We start from the raw sequence: 21,302 nt of genomic DNA on the forward strand, positions 1-21,302 counted from the left end.
GAGATCTGCCGGCGCTAGTTCTCCACCTTTGGAGCTCACCATTGCGCGAGCAACTCACTGCCAAATCTCTATCGTTTTAAGTGTGGAATCTAACTAATTAATGTTCTGATGCATACGTGGATCAAGCATATAATGAAGTATTGCGGAAGTTAAAAGTGGATTTAAGTCTTAATATTAAAGACGAATCACTATAAATTTTATTTGTTATTATTTGCTTGGTTTTCTTTTGTGATTTTGCTGCTCTTCGTGAATAAAATATTGGAGTGCCTAATTCTTAAAACGTTGGCAACCCAATCATAAAGTCTACTGTGATGAATTAGTGTAACATCATTAACAGTACTGTGACAACTAGAACTTAAAACCGAGCTCTTGTAAAGTCTGACCGTAAAGTCTTACCTGGGACCCAAAGGTGTTGTTTAGTGCAATAGCATCAATAGTGAGTGTCGATTAGTGACCATAATGTTCGTATATACAGAGCATCTAATCGATTGATTTAGATCACATGTTTAATTTTAGCATCGTTCCCATTAATCACATATTTAGGGTGCGTTCGTTTGGTTGATTAAACTGGAGTTAGCCCAACTCAGATTGAGTTTTGGGCTTAGTCTACCGTTTGGTAACCCAAACTCAAAGTCAATACTCGAGATAGAATTAGAGTTATGAAACATCAGCTACCCACTGATTTTCAATAACTCAAATCTGTATGCTATAGTGCATATTCTTTGCATACCATGCTTTCACATGCGCGTACAGTGTCATCCCTCCTTCGTGTTGGTTACTGCTTGGCTCACGAGAGGCCCCTCCTTCGTTTCCAAAGCTGATTACTGCTTGGCTCGGGAAAAGCTTCTCTTCTCTCACCATCTCCCATATGCTACAGTCGGAATCTCTGAGAAAGGTGAGAGTCCAGCAGTCGCAGATGCAGTTTTGATTCGTTGGGTTTGTCCAAATCGAGGGTGCCTCTGAGATTTTTTCCTTCATCGTTCACCTATAAATTCCTCAAAGACCACCCCTTTTCCTGATTCTGTAAGAAAGAGCAAACCCTAGATCCGTTCCTTCGTGTTCCCTGTCTTCTTCAATTTTCAAAACGGAGACAATTGGAAAGAAGAGAGTGAAGCGGCGTCTTCAATTGGCCGTAATATTGAGTCGATGTAGTGTGGGACGTCGTTTCTGAGTGCGTAGCTGTTGTCCCCGGTACAGGTGTTTCCGTTGTCGTTGCCGTTGGCAAACTTCTTTAGCAGCTCCGTCGTACTCGTGTTTGGGGGTTATCAAAGCAGAGCATCTGCTGTCATCTACAGGATCAAACACAGTAAGCACTCTCCCACTTATTACTATGAAGTTGCATATAGGACAATCAGAATAGATTATGAGATAGAATTGTATGTGTTGGTTTGCTTGCCATTTGATAGAATAGATTATGAGATAGAATTGTATGTGTTGGTTTGCTTGCCATTTGATTTTTGACATTGTTACGAATATGTCTTGGCCCCTATTGGATACAATCTGTTGGATAGATAACAGGGCCTTCGATATAGGCTGTGTTGACAAGTATGATGGAAGTGTTTTTTTGACTCTCTGGATTTCTTGCTTCTATCTCGTGCTTTGTACATAAGAGTACCCAAACCTGTGCATAATCAGCAAATAATATATAAGAGAGACAAGAAAGTATGGTCTACTGATTCCAAGTATTTATTTTTTGGTCAGAAAAAGAAAACCTGTTAATGTGGCAATAAACATGCTTAGAATTAGAAAGGGTGTGACAAAAAAAATTACTTAAAACTTGAATTTGACAACATAGCAATGAGTTGAATCTAGAAAGGTAAGAATGGTACATGATTTTTGAGTGATTTTGATATGGTTATTTCCAACATCTTTCATTAAACTTATTCTCCAACGTCCGGTTGTGGAAATTCTCAGTTAGACATGTATGAACTTGTGCTCTCTGTCTTTTTAGAAACTGAAATTTTAACTGATCCGTTTGGTTCTTTTTTATGGTTGTTTCAGATAATCTCTTTTGTTTCTTCACTGTGTAGAGTGCTTGTGTTTTAAATTTTTTTCGACTAAAGCTAATTAAGGTATACAGTTGTGTTTATATATTGGGTTGGTGTGGTAATATATACGGTCTCTCGCAACCCCATTTTCTTATTCATTTGCAAACTCCGACTCATGAACTAACAGTGACCCAGCCCTTGCAATATTCCGCTTTCATGATTGTCCTTTGGAGTGAGATTTTAACTTTTGAAATGCATAATTACTATGGGATGTTTATTTTAAGGGTTCGTTCATATATCTGAATCATATAGGTTGTTCACAACACGGTTAGCATTAACAAGGGCCCAAAAACAAGGTTTTGAACCAATAATGTCAAGTGTCACATATTTGAATTTCATTAATAGTCGTTGGTGTGTGGTGGTAGATGCCGAGAGGGGGAGAGGATGAGGAAGTGGCTCTTCATTGGAATCAAATGCAGAAGGAAGAGTTGTTGCACCGCCTCGCAGAGTATAACTGTAAATACCACGGTAGGAAACCAGCCCAAAAAACTTGGGAAGAGTGGGCTACTGAACTACAAAAACATTTTACGGATCCGGTTACGGCGCCCAAGGTTCAACAGATGAAAGTGCATCTAAAAGCCAAGTTCGATAAGGAGGTTATGCTACACACAAACACATGCCTTGGTTGGGATCCTGTAACGGGCGCTGTGACATGTACGAACAAATATTAGGATGATTTTGCTAAGGAAAATTGCAGACGTTCAATTTTCCTTTTTTCCAGTTATTAGCATCACTTAGGACATGTGTTAAACATTTCCTTGCTTATGTCGTTGTTCTTTGTCACACAGAACAAGAAGTGGGCCAATGCTGCAAAGAAGCAGCCCCTAAAAAATTTTGACCTGTACTACGAGGCCTTTGGCAATACCCGGGCAAGTGGGGGTCTTGCGAAGGGTTTGGAAAAACCTACCACCGAGCATGTGGCCACCATCCCCATCCCAGATGAAGAAGGTGAAGGGGGGCGACATCGCAGTCGTTAGGCAGCGACGACGATTTTGTCACTATGATGCAAGATGGTTTGAACAATGCCAGGAAAGGCTTGAACGTTGTGTCCTCTTCTAAGGCAATTGGAAAGAAGTCTGTACGCAGTCACAAATGTCCGGTTGGCGATCCAGAGGCTAAGACACTCATTGGACGGCTTGTGGCATCTATAGAAAGTAGAAATAGTAGCAAAGCAACAAGTTTCAACGGGAATCAGACTCCTAGAACACCTTCTGTTTTGCAGCAGTGTCAAGTGCTTGTCAAGGGGATGGATCTTGATGATGAGAGTGTTGTAACATTTTTAGAGGCCATTGTGTGGTATCCGCACATGCAATAACTATTCGTGGATATGACAGAGACGCAAAGGGTTTTCTTCGTGACGAGGACTATTAACTCTAAAATGAATCAAACAAGCCAGCCTCTCTCGATGCCTAATCCAGCCATGGCCTCCAACTTCATGCAACCCCCGTTTCCAAACTACATGCCCTTTACCAACTTTTTCCAACAACCACCCTTCTTTAGCCAACAACCACAAGTACCTAGTTTTTCTCAACGGCCTCCTAACGTGCAGCCACAACATCCACCATTCCAAAACATGCCGGCAAATGTTATTCTCCAAACCCCTAACTTTCAATGTCAACCACCCTATTACGTGCCTAGTTTTCCACCTAACTCCGGTCCTTTTGGTGGAGAAACCAATGACGACTAGCTACGAGTTATCGGTCCTTTATCAATTTTTCTTTACGTGCTTTTTAACTATGTTGTATTGATATTATTGAGTCGATGTACTTCCGAACTATTGCTTCATTTACGTTTTCTTTCAATTTATGTCATGATGACATGTTGCAATTTGCATTAAAGACTTCACTTGTTCTGAAATGGGCACCTGCCCCTCAGCGACTTTTCAATACTTTGCAAGAATGTTATTGCCCAATTTCTACCTTTTTGTTGTACAGGTAACTTATAGTATAACATATTTGGCAAACAGGTCATAATGTGGAATGGAGGGCCTTCGAATGCGTCGCCTAACAACACATTGAGCGATGACTCTGATGATGAAATTGAGACAGCTGTCGTCGCGGCTGTCCTCTGGCATTACCACACATACATGGAAAGACAACCACCTCGACCTAAGCACACCTCTGCGTTGACAGGTATTATGTGTGTTGATTACTTGCTTGATGGCCACGATGACATAATTCAGAATAAGATTAGGATGAGCAGTGACTGTTTTAAGTGTCTTAGTGAACTATTAGAAGTTAGAGGATATTTGAGACCCACTAGGAATATGAATGTGGACGAGCAGCTTTTTATCTTCCTATAAATTGTGTCCCAAAGCCAAAGCAATAGGGAATCACAGGACTAATGGCAGCATTCTGGATCCACCATTTCCAAATACTTCGAGGCAGTATTGGCTGCAATATATAACATGTGCCATGATTTCATAACACCCCCGAATTTTAACATTACTGATCTAGTCATTGCGGTGAATGGAAGCAAGTATTTACCATGGTTTCAGGTATGTCATTGGACGGAGTCATATGCTTATCGACTTACTTGACGTAATTGCTAATAGTTGTTGTTAATTGATTACAGAATTGCGTTGGAGCTCTTGACGGGACTCACGTCCCTTGTGTTCCACCACCCGGTAACCCCGAAGTATGAAGGAACATGAAGGGTTTTTACTCTCAAAATGTGTTAGGGGTATGTTCATTTGACCTGAAGTTTACTTACATCTTAGCTGGATGGGAGGGCTCTGCACATGATGCGCGCGTTCTTGTGGACGCAACAGCGACATCGGATAAAAATTTTCCAAATTCACCGCCCGGTATGTGAACAATGATCCCTGCTATACATTTCGATATAGAAGCAATATCGTCAGTTTAGGGATCCTCTATTAACTATGACAATTGCTTCCAATACAATGTTTGATAGCACTAAAGATTTGTCCGTACTTAATTATTGATTTGTAATGGATAATATAAGGAAATACTACCTTGTACACTCTACCTACGCGAACAACAATTGTTTCTTGGCGCCGTACCGGGGGAGCACATATCACCTTCAAGAGTATAGGGCAAGACGTGGCCATCCTCAAACTCAGCGTGAGTTGTTCAATTATACGCATTCGTCCCTAAGAAATGCTATTGAGCGCACTTTCGGTGTTTGGAAAGCAAGGTTCCGCATATTGAAGTGCATAAATAATTACCCAATAGAGAAACATATACAAATTCCTATTGCTTGTGTCGTGCTTCACAATTTCATACACATGTACAACCGTAACGGCGATCTACTAAACCAATACACACGAGACGGAGTACTAGTTACTGAAATTGATCTAGAGAATGCGGATCAAGATGTTAATCAGAATCACAATCCTGATCGGGCAACTGAACAAAATCACAACTCTGCAAATCGTAGAGCAATGAATATTTTGAGGGAAGAGATGACTGCTAGCATGTGGGGGGCATTGGAAGCATATCGTAATCGGTAGTTACATATATTTGTTTCGCATTTTCAACGACCTTATTAATATGGGTTTGTTATGTATTTGCTTACCCAATTTTACACCATTAATAGTTTGTAATGCTAAACTTATGGACGTTCTTTTTTTATTTATGAATGTAGGCGTTTATGGTTTCTTTCTTTAAAAAAATCCATGTCAATACTTGCTAAAATTAGAGTTATGTTTTTGTCAAAGTGAACACAAAACTCAAGTTCAACATTCACAAACTATCCAAGTGAACACACAACTCAAATTTCAAATACAATTCCAATTAAACTCATTTTTTTAACTCTAATCTTGAATTTTAAATCGCTGAAACGAACGCACCCTTAATTGACTCAAATAATAAACCATGACAAAGTTGGTTAAAAGACATTTCATTTTTTAGAAAACGTGTTAAAATATGTTTAGTTACACACTATTTTTAAACACCAAAATTAGCGAGTGATTTGAGTCCCAAACTGATTAACCTCTCAAGAAAGCTTTGCATTATGCCTATTCTTTTGGAGTGTGACTTGAGTGTAGTTTTTGAGTTGAATTTGAGTTATAACTTGAGTTGAAGTTGTAACTTGAATAAAGTTGAGTAAAGTTGAATAAAGTTGGAACTTAAAATAACGTGAACTTGAATAAAGTTGTAACTTGAGTTTAGATTTTTTCTGAGTTTTGTTGCAAAAGAACAACCCCTGAGTGTTTGACAACGGCAATTGGTACAACAAACACATTTGCCACTTTTGTTCTTCAATTGTTTTCATTGGCCATGCTTTTCTACCATCATCCTCCTTAGCTCAATTTTTTTGGGGAGCATGAGTTAAATAAAACTTTTAAACTAAATTAATTTTGAATAAATTATAATTAGAAGTGAAAGTTAAGGATATAAATATAAATTTTAAAAATTTGGCATAGAAGTTAGAATTAAAATTTTAAGGGGACAAAGTAATAAATTCTACATCAATTTAAGAGTATAAATGAAATATTTTAGAACGTTCAAAATAAAATTTGGAATTAGAAATTATGGGGACAAAACAAGAAAAAATAAGGTAAAATTATAAATTTTTTAAAAAAATGAATAGAAGGGCCAAAAGGAGCTAATTGAGCCCGGGGCTTACATCCCATGTTTGGGGCGTTAGTTAGCTCCGTCCTTAGATGTCCTTACATTCTTATCTATCATCACTCACATTTACTTGAATCACAGTCCATATATGAACTAAAAGTGCTAGTCAATTATTCTCGTAAATCTGTCTTTTTATTTCGAAAAAATAGTGTGTCGAACTTCTAATAGATAAGAGAGCCATATCATTATAGAGAAAATTGGTGACCTCACCATTTAAACATATTGTTCTAAGATTTTTACATTTAACTCTTAATTAATACTCTTTTAACCAATTTAATACTTCTTTAATTAAAGTATTAATTAAGTGAAAAGTTAAAAAATCTAAGACTCATACATTTTAAGTAGTATTTGTCTCTTTTTTCTTAGATACCCACTATGATAATTACACAATTATTTTGTTTTCGCTTGTAAGCGAGACACTAGACTGAGCTAAAAGCAAAAACACAACAAAGAAAGAAAGAGTGAGTACTGAGTCATGATCAGGTGAGATTTCAATACTGAAGAATACAAAGCTTTTATAATCCACTCATCTGAAAAAAAAAAAAAAAAAAAAAAAAAAAAAAAAAAAAAAAGAGAGATTCGACATATGGTCCTACTTCTTTCCGACCTCAATAGAGAGCAGAAATAAAACGTGCTATATTTGCCGAGTTTAGTTAGTTCACTGTGCACGTTTGTTCTTTTGACCAAAATAATATATCTGGTTTATCTTATTTCTGAAGGCTGACATATTACACTTTATTCCAAACAGGTGCCGTGGTCCCTCTCATCCCACTACTTAGTTAATTACTCCTTTAAAAGACAATAATAATTGAATAATTAACTTTTTTTTTTTCTCGTTTGATGAATCAATTACGGAATTACCTTATTGTTATTTGTTATGATTTTCTTTTAAAAAATCTGTCATTCCGATCGGGATAGAAACTCTAATTAAGAATATGTATGTGTGTGTGTGTGTGTGTGTGTATATATATATATATATATATATATATATATATATCGCTTGCTAATTAAGAAAGTTACTGATTTGGGAATTATAACATGCTCTAATCTTTTGTTATTATCTTATTGACAATGTTGGTAACTGCCAAACTTTTTGGTTTGTGAGGTTAATTCTCATAATCAAAGATAAAATTGGCTTTTGCTTTCATTTTTTTGTTTATTTCTTTATTTATTGTCTGAAAGCGATTTTGTTTTTCTTTGTTAACTAGTCAAAGCATATGCATATCATTCAGCATACTGTTGATCCATTCATTCGCCCTCGCCAGAACACATCTCTCTCTGCATGCCCATTGGAAGTTAAAACCATTTAAAATTAAAAAAAAAAAAGAAAAAGAAAAGAAAAGAGAAAAGAAAAGAAGAAGAGAAATCCCTGATATGGCTGAAGTAAAGGCATGAACCTTGCCTGATTATTCGGTCTTTGATAATTCCATAAAGTAGCGAACATAATCGATTCCCAATATATAATTGCTTAATCTATACCCCAATGATCGTTAGGGTAAATATAAAATATATATTATATGCGTGTAAAAGTTCTAATTCTTTTTTGGACAATAAGAGTCTGTTTGAGACGTGTATTTAAATTATTATGATTTGGGTTTTGATTCAAATTTTTTATGAGAGAACTATTGGTGAAAATTTTTTTAATTCAAATTTTTTATGAGAGAAAAATACTGTAAGAGAATTATAGTTTAAGTTTTTAGTATATATACTAAATAATCCATAAGTAATTAATCCCTACTTTCTTGAACGTAAGCGGATTATCGACTAAAGATGAATATTGAATATATATAAAATAATATCATAGCCCCAAAAATATCATATAGAATATTTATCATATTAATCGAGTTAATTTCTAATTTTTACATATCCTAGCCTGCATATGTATCAAGGAAATATTGACGATAGCAACAACGGGGCTACATAAGAAGATTACACGATGATCTATTAGTTACAAAATAAAACGACATTTAAAGGTGATATTAGTAAAGTACACTGATTATGATCAAGTCATATTATTTGTAAATATAGGTGAATAATTCGAATCGATAAATCATATAATTGATCATATAGTACTATTTTTGTTGTGTTTATGATAATGATTATTGACACTTGTTTGTTTCTGTTGCTTGCCTCACTATCATTTTATCGTAATTAGTAGTGGCCAAATACTTGTCGATAGTGAAAGGTAGGTGCTGCAGAGTCAAGCAACGTGAGCTGATCGATTGAATAATAAATCAAACTAACAAGTCGTGGATAAAGCCAAGCTTATATATATATATATATATATATATATGCGCGCGCATATTATTTGTATTAGGTAAGATCCCTTCTATCTTTGTTTTATACGTATGAGGATTGTGTTTATATTGTCGAAAAGTACACAGTATAAGAAAACAAATTAAGCAGCCAAAAATGAACATGAAAAAGAAAAAAAAATGGAATAATGATTTGTGATTGCTTGTTCAATATTAAAAATTCTGTGAACAAAATTTCAACCATTAATTGTTAGTTAGACATGGAAATTAATTAGTACTTGTGGAGAGTTTTGAAAACAAACTAAAAACTTCTATTTTTTATTTTTATTTTTATTTTTTTGCAGAGTAACAATGCCCTAATTAATCATGGTACACTATACACATAATTATTACTTGAAAAATAATAACACAAATGTGTATGTGTGTGCATATTAAGATATGAGATCTAACATAAAATTTTATGAAATAGAAATTAGACACATGTTTTATAAGAGTCAAAAGTCCTAAAACTAAAATGTAACTAACCAACCACCCATCCAAGTTGCTCCTTACGAGGATTCGAAAAAGACAGAAACCTACAAAGTAAAAAAAAAAAAAAAAAAAGGATCTGGGTGCTGTTCTTAATTATATACTTATATTAGGGTTCGGATTTAGATATATCATATTATCATAGCAAGAAAAAGAAAAAAATATATATCTCTTTCTGTCCAGTTTTGCTCTCTTTCATTCTCTTAGACTTATTCCAAGTAGTACATATACCAAATCAGATCTTCTATCTTTTCTCTCCCTCCTTATAATGTCGTCAGCAGAGGACACCTCAGCCGCATAATGGAGAAATCAAAATATTTACAGGTACAACCAAAAGTTTTAATAAAATATCTTTTACTTGTTTTCTATAGGATATATAACTACTATACGTACATCATTGATGAGCTGCTCAGGATATATATATATATATATATATATATATATATATATACACACACACACAAATATACCACTCATATATGATACACACACACACACACACAACCATACGTATATGCACACACACAACATAAGTGAGACTGGTAAAGAAATAATGTTCGGACTTTCAAAAATACCAACTAATTAACTATATTCACAAAAAAAAAAAAAAAACCCTACTAAACTAAATTAATTACTACAGCCATGCATGATGTAAAACCACATTAGGTTATCCAACCAACAATCAATTATACATAAAACTAATATATATTTTATTTTCTCGATCAGTTGATAGGTTTGGATTCGTTCAGACTATTTCTTTGCTAGACAAAATCATTAGATTCTTGGATTTTGATTACACGGGAATTTGTTTTTCAAAAAAGTCCTACACAAATAAAACATGTGACTTATTTTAGTTGTTTATCATTTCGAAAGGAACCTTAACAGTTGACATTGACTTCTAACCATTATTGATGCATATAAAAATCAACATATACTCCATCACTAATTAAAAAGCAAGTAAAGAAACAGAGAAAAAGATAATCACGCATTTAGCTCTTGTGTTTTTTTTTTTTAATATATCTTAGTGGTAGAATAGATAAAGCTCTAAATTAATTAAAGACGTGAATAGGGTTCAGTGAAAGCGGTTGTATAAAAGTGACATATCTATATATAATTAGATATATATACATATTATTATTAGATAATTAAATGACGATGCTTTTATGAGTTAAGAAACTAGAACAATCTTTTACATTAAGAAATTAAAAACAAAAGAAGAAAGAGTCTTGTTAGATGACGTGCTTCAGACGATATACTTACTTTATATAATTATAATCAAATAATTTTACCCTTTTAAATTAATTTCTTTTAGACTAGAAAGATGCGACCTGTCCCTTATATGCAATATTATATGAATAAGCCATTGTGGAACATGACTCACTACGTTATGACTATGATTACTGATGTAGAACTAATAGAAATATGTCTATCTATCAGTTGTGTGAATACGTTTATTCACACATATGTAAATTGAAATTTCAGTTTCAAACTACACAATTTTTTTTTAAAAAGTCTCCACTTGCGACTTTTCTTTCCTGACCTTTTTTTCCCCTTCATTTAACGTCATTGACCTACTTCAAGAAACAATATTGCATATAACTGGTGTTAATTATGAAACGTTCTTTAGTCTTAAATTCAAAAACTATTTTTTTTTTAACATATCCCTTTCGTGTGAAGAAGCATTTTAACAAGCACGCATATATTTAGAGTAGAAATATTACAAACTTCATCCATCAAACTTATTTCAATTGGGTTCTATATATAGTAGATTGGTTTCTTAGAGAATTAAAAAAGGATATAATTAGAAGGATTTTTAAATTATAAATAATATAGGAAGTTAAAAAATTATCTAGATATTTAACACATTACATATATTGTTAAAATTTGAAGCAACTTTAAGCCTTTATACATCTAAAAATTAGTACGTATAAAATGTAAACTTTCGAACTACTACTCTAGTATGTATATAATTAGTAGATACTTTAAGTATACTTATCTATTCATCTAGTTGCGAAAATAATTAACATTAAATATATTGTCACCTCCAATGGCCTATATGAATACAAATTAATACACTTACAGCCGCGATCAATGGATTCTAAGTGGGGCACATGAACCTCACTATTCACCTGTAAACGTATAGTATCAAGTTTTGATAGTATAATGTGAGTGAGCATCGTCTTCACAGGGATTGGGTGTTAACTTACCGCTAAATACTGCGATTATTGTAACTCAACTTTATCTAGGCAACTGAACTTAGTGAAATAAAAATAGAACTAGAACAAATATAAATACAAAAACAAAATAACTATGAAAACTTTTATGCACAAATGTACTAATTACTTAACTTCACCTTATCATTCCTATGTTCATCCTATCAAACCATTGCTAGCCAATTCCACTCAATTCATAAATCAAAGGTTCGAATCTAACCTCGCTACCTCTCGTGAGCATCAAACGAAATCATATGCATGAATACCCAAATCAATATTTCTATCTAACCCGTTTACTCATACACTCATTAAGTTTAGCCTTTAAATTAGAATTCAAATGTCGATCGCCTCCCAACCTCACAACATTCAAAATCCTAGTTGATAATCAAGGTCTTGATCACCTTCCGGTCTCACAATATCATAGACTCTCAACGAGATTATCTAAGTGTTGATCTCCTCCCAGACTCACAACAACCTAAACTATCTTTCCCAATTCCGGACTATGAAATCAATCTCTCTCGAGCATCAAAATCACAATCTAAAATTATCTAACTCATAGGCCACATAAATTAGAAACATCAAGCATAGAGAAACATAAATAAATTAAAATGAAATTTAAAATAACAATTGACAAGATAATCAAACATTGTTCAAATAAAGCCACATCAAGCCCTAGAATACGAAGTCTAGCAACCAAAATCACAAATTTAAGAATAAAAACTAAAAAAACTACAAAGAAAAGGAAAAAGGGAGAATGAAGAGAAAACTCTTGTAGAGATGAGCTTCAAGCCTTCAACTCTTCAAGAATCTCTCCCAAGCATTTTTCATGAATATCCAACTCCAAGCTCTTCTCTCTAGAAATTTTTGTGCCTCTCATCCTCTCAAAGTTGGGAACTAAGCTTTTTTTGTTTTTTTTTTTGTTTAAGTATGCTCAAACATGGAGAAAATCTTAGCCAAACTCATCCAAGGGTCCAAAATTAGCCATCCATATTGATCAAGGGTTGAAAAATAGCCCAAAGTTCATCAACAGCACGTAGGAGGGTGCATCCGCGCGCCTCGGTGGCGCGGCCACACGGCTAGTGGCGCTCGCAAGCGCACTGTGGTGCGGGCGCGCGCCTCAGGTGGTGCGCCCGCGCAGGTGGTTCTGCCCAAGAGGGCCCTTGTGTGGCCTTGAGTGCTTTTTGCTCCAATATTTTACTCCAAAATACCATTAAGTCTCATTTTATTATTTTCATATAAAAGAACACCAAAAGCACATTAAACTAACAAAAATGTTTAAAGACTTATAAATATATAAACTTAAAAATACTTAATTTATCGGTAAATAACCTTCTCATCACCCACCAATTCCAAACATTCATAATTGACAAATCACGAACAAGGAGTACTCATTCAATATTCTTAATATCTCTTTCTACACTATGTTTTCACATTGACCCTCATCTAAATTTTAGGCCATGTGAATCCCCTTTCACGATTACCCTTTTACGATTACATGATGTACAATTAACCCAATGACGGCCACTAAAAGGGGCTTTTTTTATTTACATTTACAGCGAATAAAATCGTTGTCAATTATATAAATCAATATATAAATATATTTCCCCAGAAAAAAAAATAATCATCATATTATTATATTCAAATGATTTCCCAGAAAAAAAAAATAATCATCATAATATTATATTCAAATGATTTGTCACTATCACCGAGGAGATTTTAGTGACTCCACTTGGGATTTGCCACGGGGACCTCTCAATCTGATGAAAAGCCTGTACTCATCGAATGTCATGGGTGTGTATAGTGCTGGTTTATCTGGCGTCACGAGCTCCTTGGCTGGCTCTATAGGAATGTCACTTTTTGGATTGTAAAAGAAGGCAAGTGATACCCTCTCTTTGCCTGAATTTACCAGCACTCTGTGCTCAACGCTCTTGTATATTGCATTGCTCAATACCTACAAAATTCCATGCACAATATTATATGATTAGTTAAATTGTTTGCTTAGCAAATTTTGTTTAAAAACTGAACAAAGCATCTCTTGCCATTTAAAACTAACACAACTGGTTGGGTGCGTGAATGCGTCAACTGATGATTCAGTATTGAAATCTTGATATTTTATTGTATTGTGTCCCCCTCCCCTAACTTAGATATATAAAAAAGAAAAAAAAAAGAATAAAGCATCTCCATACTACTATTGTATGTGTGAGTTGATAAACAAGTTTTGGTTAAAAAAAATAATAATGACCTAGTATATAAATTGCCCTCTTGGGTATATGTACTAATTGTGCATGGTAGGTGTGAACGGGGGATAAATAAGAAATACTTAATTTGGTTGCGTGGGGTTAGATTATTTTTGGATGGGCAAGGATAGAAACTATCGGCTAGGTTATAGGCTTTATTATCATTATTATTATTATTATTATTATTATTATTCAAATGCAGAATTGTACTTGGGAAAGCATCCCTTTCAAGAATTATACTATTCTTATGTGAGAAAATTATTGAACTTATTTTTAGAGTGTATAGATATGAATTTTTACTTCTTATTTTTTATTAATATAGTTATTTGACTAAAAAAATATATTAATCAAGAGTAAAATGTAAAAATTTAAATCCATGCACTCTAAGAATTATTTGTCTCCTTTCCCTTTCTTATTCACATGGAAACAACATATTGCAGTGATTTTAAGAGCTAGCGCCAGAAAAGTCACAAATGAAATTGGAAAAAGGACATATAGTTGCTATTTTAATGCATTTCAAGCACGTTTGGAAATTGGAAAGGTTGATTTTCGGAAAAACTGAAAGCAAAAATAAGAAAAAAAAGGATATATGGTCAGGAATTATATGGTTATGAACATGAAGGACCTTATCCTCTTGTTCCTATTTTTCCATATATATATATATATATTTATATATATGTATGTATGTATGTATGTAGACTAAAAATAAGATCCTATCCGATTCCAAGTATGAATTAGCAATACATGTTTATCCTGTTTCTATCAGCTTGCATTTAAAAAGAACCTAAAAAATTCTTTACATTAAAGGGTCTATCGTCAAACAGCCAAAGAGGCCATATGTGCCAACTCAAGAAAGATCAACTTGGCAATTGGCGCTTAAGCATTAGTTTGCAAACTGAATTAAATTAAACTTGAAAGCAGTCAAGGGAAGTTGGCCCCTCCCATAGACAAATTTAATGGATGGAAAAAGACACAAAGTAATTAATATTGAACTTGTTTTTCTTTTCTTTTTTCCTTTCACCACCACCGAAAAAGAGAGGTGAAAAAAGTGAGTAAATTAATGAGAAATAATAATTTTTCCCACTCCCCGTAATGCATGTGCTAAGAAGCATGATATATGGATAATTCAAGAGACCAAAAAAAAAAAAAAAAATTGTTCATGCACTCAACTGTTTTTGGGCTTTGTCAAGAAACAGAAGACAAACAATACCACAACTAATAAATGGGAAAAATATACACACACATATATATAGCCAAATGTGAATTCAAGGTTTTGAACACCAAAATTGAATAACTGTTAATTATTAATAATAGCTGTTGACGGTGAAATTTCGTTTCCCACACAACAATAGCTATCCCACCAAAACATGACCCCTCCATGTGCTTATATAAGGTGCATGAACATTCACAGCCAAACATCGATCTTTCACTCTAAGGATAATAATCCATAAAAATAAAAGAAACCCGTATATCCCAAAAAATGAGAAAAAAAAAAGAACTAAAAAAGGAAAAAAAGGGGAAAAAGCGGAAAATTGATTGTCACCTGAATTTGATCACCAATATTGACAATGAAAGCGTGTGGAGCAGGTTTGACTGTGATCCAAGAAGTGTCTTTTCGGACTTGAAGGCCCGTGACTTGGTTATCCGGTAGTAACAGGGTCATCCCTCCAGGGTCCGAGTGAGACGACAGTCCTAGGGTCAGCTCTGGTTGAGGGCATTTTGGGTAATAGTTCACCCTTAGACATGCTCCTATGTCCTCCCCGCCAAAGGCATTTTGAAGAAAGTGCTCTTTTAGTCCAAGGTTTACCGATAATACCCGTAGGAGTCTCCCACACAGCTTCACCACTTCCCTTCCGTACTCATCAATTACTTCTCTGTTTCATTAATTATCAAACTATTTCAGTAAATTATTATTCATAGCTTTTTATAGTATTTTTTCTTATAAAAAATATGCATAATTTAAAAATAATTCTGAATTATGATTTTAGATCCATTTAATTAAACGTCCACTAAATCTCCACCACAACAGAGAAAAAGGGAAAAAAAAAAAAGGGTCATTTTCCACTTATTTCATTGTAGCATATCACCCACGCAAATTGAGATATTTCGTCACAGTTTACACATTTCGCTACATTTTGTCACGTTTTCTTCAACTTTTAATTCGGACGAAACTTATAGATCTTCCCGTCCAAAAAATAAATAAATAAATAACAAAACGTAGCAAAAAGTACTAACTCAAATAATACGTAATACGTCATAGTTACATGTATTATTTAGCGGTAAATTCACGTATGACTCCAATAATAGAGAATATATAAATAAGTACCTGCAATTAGGAGGAAGGTGAGGCCACTTCTTGTAATCTTTCAAACAGGAGGGAAGATAGTGAAGAAAGTAGTAATCACTCCAGTCAAGAATGGCGCCTTTCTGAACTCCCAAACGGCTGCCGTAGCCTTCGTAAGTCCTCGGCGAGTTGGCGTAGAGTTGCTTGGTTTCGATCGGCAAATAAAAAAAATCGCGCCAAACTCCGAGAGCCGCGTCCATTAACTCGGGGCTGACGCCGTGGTTGACGACTTGGAAGAATCCCCACTCGCGGCATGCCTCCAACACTATCCGCAGCGTCGCGGTCCGAACGACGTCGTCGTGGCCGTAGAGGCCGCTCATGTCAACGACGGGGATGTTGGCGTCGTTTGACGAGTCAAACGACGGTCGTTCGGTGTCGGGTTTCACATAACGGTCGGGGATGGAAGGTAGGCCGCTCTCCGACAGGGATTGGACTCGGACGATTGGCTCTGGCCATTCTTGTAGGCTGTTATTGCAGTTCTTCATGGTTTTTTTGTTTTGAATTTTGGGTTTTGTTTTTCAGACAGTTTGCAATTCCAAGGTAGATATGGAATTTATTGACATGTACGATGAAACTAAAAAAACCTACTTGCTAGATAGTAACGATATAGCTACTTATTCTTGGATTATAAGATTCTTTTCCCTGAAAACCCATCCCCCAAAAAAGAAAAAAAAAAAAAAAAAAAAAGGAAAAGTGAATTGTGTATGAGTGTATCTATCTATGTTCGTGTGTGGTTGAGAGAGAAAGAGAGGGAAGTGGGGAAGAGTGAGGGGAGTGGTAGTTTGAAGGGGTGAGGAATGGCTGAGTGAGGTGGACATGAAAGAGAAAACGTGAAATATGTGGGGATATTTTTTTATATAATGAAGAAATAAATGTGTGGGAATAACTGACTTTTATGCATTTGATAGATAAGAGAGAGAGAGAAAGCGATGAGAAGAGAGAGAAAGAGAAGAGAAGAGAGAGAGATGTTTGGTTGTGTGGTTTTGTGGAGTACTTTGTTGAGTATATAGTACTGCGGTCGTGTGGTAGAGGATGGTGTCTTTACCTAAAGGTGACAATTTGTGTTAGTAGATTGTGTTCGTATTAACTCGTTTATTAATCGTGTTAAAAAATATTAAATTAAACACGATATGTTTATTAAACGTGTTAAAAATGTTAATCTAAATCTAACTCATTTATTAATTGTGTTAATCGTGTCAATTTGTATAACCCGTTTAAATTAATATATTGAATAAATAACTAATATAATAATGACTTATTTAATACAGTGAAGACATGTTTAACATGTTTATTGGTTAATTTATCTTTTCTTATAAAAAATTATAAATGAATTTTACCTATAAATATTAAAATTTACATTATTTGTATTTAATATCTCATGTAAACTTAAATTATAGATGACACATATAGTTAATTATGTCAATTCATGTTAGGATGTCAACCCTAACTCAACTCATTTATTAATCGTATTAATCATGTCAATTCGATTATGATCTAAACTCATTTATAGTAAACTTACACCCGTTAATTTCATGTGAGTTTTGAGTCATATCGTCGTATCGCTACCCGCCAACGCTATCTTTAACTTGATGAGGTTCACAAAACGACAGGCCGACAGAGAAGAAAAAAGACAAAGAACAGAAACATACTCTACAACTTAGATGAACCAATTGGGCCATGTATAACTCGTGTGTCTTTAGCCTTTGGAAGATCAATCTTAGGTTGGTCCCCAGGCCATTTCGGCGCCGTGATCAACTTGGTCATTTACTAGCTACCACCCTTCATTAATTTAATTAATTGCCTCTAAATTCTTTAATAATAATGATAATAATAATAATAAAAGAATAATGTTATTTTTTTCGCCTTGTATTAATTAATTTATTAGCGATCCGTGATGTTTCAATTGTGCAAGCAAACGTAGCAAGCTATTTAAGATAAATACTTGTGATTAGGCTGACTTTAGTTCTAATTTGTTTTGTAGGAATGATTGACAGTTCGAAGGTGTTTATTTTTGAATTAGATTAACTAAATGGATTTTTTTTTTTGGAAATAAAATTGTATTGGGTAGCGACCTAGTACACGAAAATCAGTCGGCAAAACAAAGTACAAAAGTAGGCATAATATACTGGTTGATGATCTCAATCTAGCAATCAAAATACTATTCTATTATAAAAAGAGATAAATTAGAAATTACTCTCTTTTTCTCTGCCGGCTCAAATTAAATTCCATTATTCAATCAGAGTGAGAGAATATCTTCAAGGTAGGAAAACAATAAAATATAATAAAAACGGCATTGAGATCTTTAGTCTATAATTCGATAAGAATAAGTCATTTAACATATTTTCAGCCAAAAAAAAAAGTCATTTAAAATGTTAAAAATCACCCGTTATTCATTTTGTGACGTTAATTAATCTTCAATATAAACACATGTGCACATACATATTAAATTTGTTTGAGTAGTGTAAATCGGAAACATGTTGGTCATGTTTTGTTAATATCGTATGCATCAAATTACAAAATAATTAAATAAATATATTTCTATTCCACTATTTTTTTTTCCCTTTTTCAAAATATTTTTCTCCTTAAAAAGCCAAAAACAAGTAATCTCATAATGACAATAAAAGAAGCAGCTAGATAGTGTGACCTGTTCCACCTTGGATGGGCCTTAAGAATTAATTACCTTTTTCCTTAAGCCAACATTTGCGGCCAGTTCCATTGGTGTTTAGTGGATATGTATTAGTTCTTTTTAATATATTAATATAAGTTTAGGTTTAAATATCAGAGATAGAAAAATTTTAATCATGTTTTTTCTTGAAGTATATATGTAAATATATACATATATATATATATATATATATGAACTAGTTCGATTACAGGGTTGAGAAACGTTGGATACTTCCGGCCCTAACCTCCCGATGGATTAGTGCTTAAGTGCTGAAAGAAAAAAATGAAAAAAAAACCGTACACACATGTCTACACAATATATATAGATATATAATTACTGCACACGAAAGAATATTGGATGTAAATGACCCTTAATTATATTTGCTTCGTTACATTATGATTCTATGTGAATACTACGAATACAGTCAAACGACGATGAGAATGACCTCGTCCGGGAAATTAAACGACAATATTTAAAGTACAAATTGGACCAGTTTTTAAGCAAAATTTGTTGTTGGTATACTATATCATATATATATATATATATATATGCTCACTGCTCAGCTCGATTTATGTCGGTAATATATATCATGTTTTTATCATATATAATCCTGCAAGATATGCATTTGACGTATTCCTTAATCCAATTCTTTTGTTTTTTGTGGGCATTCAATAAATATTGGAAGAAAACAGAAGTAATCTGTGTGAAAGGTGTATGTATCACCAACAAAACAAAGGAAAAACAATATAGGAACTATATGGTAGTTTACATTGTGATAGCTTGTTTTTAGTTTTCTATAAACGATTGTAAGACTTTTGAATCTAAAAACTTCGAGACTAAGAAAATATATAAAAGTAGTTGAAAAAGGAATAACTCCATGTGAAAGACGTGTATCATTTAAAGAGAAATGATTAATTTGCTAGCTTAAATACATGTGCTTGGCTTTAAAGAGAGCTCACGATAGTTACGTGAAAATATCTTAATCTTTGTTGATCATCAACCACATAGAGATACCAACTCAAATATCAACTCTTGTGTATTAATTAATGTGACATCTGAGCAATAGCGGATGTATATATAGTTTAGTGGGGGCGGATTTTTTTGAAAAAAATATTACACCTTAAAATTTTAAGATTTTACACTTAAGCCTCCACTAAAATATATTAAGCCTCCATTAAGATATACTATAATTCTTAATATGCCCCCATACTTTTTTTAATTTTTTATTTATCCTAACTTTTCATATTTTTTATGTTATTAATTTGTTAAAAAAAAAAATTAGTGTACGCCCTTCACTGAAGTGAGAAGCTAACTCTGTCACTGCATGTGAATTGTTATTTTTATATTAGTGGGTATTTAAAAATATTATCACGTCAATTAATAAAAAGAACTGCATTACTAATATAAGAAACGACAACTTACTACATTTGTTAGTACACAAAAATTAAAATTTGAGTTGATATCTTTAACATTATCTTAGAAAAAGAAAAGACTTTTTTAGAACTCCATAAACGCATTGACATATATAGAGAGAGAAGGAAAATAGATATAATCATTAGATGAGTGATAATAAGTAGCTAGGAGTGTTTGGTATTCAGATTACGTCCTAAGATTAACATATAGGAGTAGCTTAAGTTCTTCTAAGCTCAATACGAATTCTGGCCGTACATCCCGAGCAATCCTCACTCAAAAGGAAGTCTACGATCATTATGAGTGCGTTTGGAATTGATTCCAAAACGTTTTTATTTTCTGTACGAAAATGAAAATGAAAACGTTTTCATTTCATTTTTGAATTATTTCTGAAAATGCGTTTGGTAGTTTTATTTAGAGATTGATTTCAGTTTTAAAAAAAAAAAACTGAAACTGCGTTTGGTGGTTTCATTTTTGAAAACATGTAATAGTATTTAATATATTAAATAAATAATAATTGAATCATAAATAAAACACTAATAATTAATAAAATATGCAAATTACAATATTAGCTTAAATTATTGTCGCATATATGAATCCCACATTTGATTAGCTAGATGATCCCTAAAATTAACCATGTAATTCCGTTGTTGCCGACCACCCATTTCAGATGTTTCTGCTTCTGGTGCATCCATACCATGTTGTTGTTCCTGTTGCCCTTCTTGTTCTCCCTCAATATCTTCTACGGGCAAATCGACCTCATATTGTCTAAATAGAGGTTTATCTCGCGCATGCATCTTAATTAAATTGTGGATCACACAACAAGCTATTGGTATAACATTTTGTCTTGGCATCCAATAATTGGTCATATGCCTAAGAATTTTAAACCTTGCTTTCAAGACCCCAAAGCACCTCTCTATGCAATTACGCAATGAAGAGTGATAATAATTGAATAACTCTTGTGGTCCCGTTGGTTGACCACCATTTCTAAACTGTTGAATATGGTA

The 21,302-nt window shown here is 33.7% G+C and overlaps 2 protein-coding genes across 2 annotated transcripts; one reads left to right on the top strand and one right to left on the bottom strand.

Annotated features, from left to right (window-relative positions):
• The first annotated feature begins 4,998 nt into the window (after positions 1-4,998).
• LOC112092511 lies at positions 4,999-5,520 on the top strand. The gene has a single exon (XM_024168909.1). The coding sequence runs from the start codon at positions 4,999-5,001 to the stop codon at positions 5,518-5,520; it is 522 nt and encodes a 173-aa protein (XP_024024677.1).
• Positions 5,521-12,978: 7,458 nt separating this feature from the next.
• Positions 12,979-17,200, bottom strand: LOC21391075 (probable 2-oxoglutarate-dependent dioxygenase At5g05600). The gene is made up of 3 exons (XM_010103124.2): positions 16,203-17,200; positions 15,420-15,750; positions 12,979-13,590 (listed from the first exon to the last, which is right to left on the bottom strand). The coding sequence occupies exons 1-3, from the start codon at positions 16,703-16,705 to the stop codon at positions 13,342-13,344; spliced, it is 1,083 nt and encodes a 360-aa protein (XP_010101426.1). The 5' UTR covers positions 16,706-17,200; the 3' UTR covers positions 12,979-13,341.
• Between the last annotated feature and the right edge of the window lie 4,102 nt (positions 17,201-21,302).

Source organism: Morus notabilis, unplaced genomic scaffold (genome assembly GCF_000414095.1).
Source record: "Morus notabilis unplaced genomic scaffold, ASM41409v2 Scaffold997, whole genome shotgun sequence".
Taxonomy (NCBI): domain Eukaryota; kingdom Viridiplantae; phylum Streptophyta; class Magnoliopsida; order Rosales; family Moraceae; genus Morus; species Morus notabilis.

Coding starts and splice junctions, on each gene's coding strand:
- LOC112092511 (XM_024168909.1), top strand. CDS start 4,999: ATGGATAATATAAGGAAATACTACCTTGTACACTCTACCTACGCGAAC.
- LOC21391075 (XM_010103124.2), bottom strand. CDS start 16,705: ATGAAGAACTGCAATAACAGCCTACAAGAATGGCCAGAGCCAATCGTC. Junction 15,751..16,202: donor CACCTTCCTCCTAATTGCAG/GTACTTATTTAT, acceptor TTAATGAAACAG/AGAAGTAATTGATGAGTACG. Junction 13,591..15,419: donor ATATTGGTGATCAAATTCAG/GTGACAATCAAT, acceptor GGAATTTTGTAG/GTATTGAGCAATGCAATATA.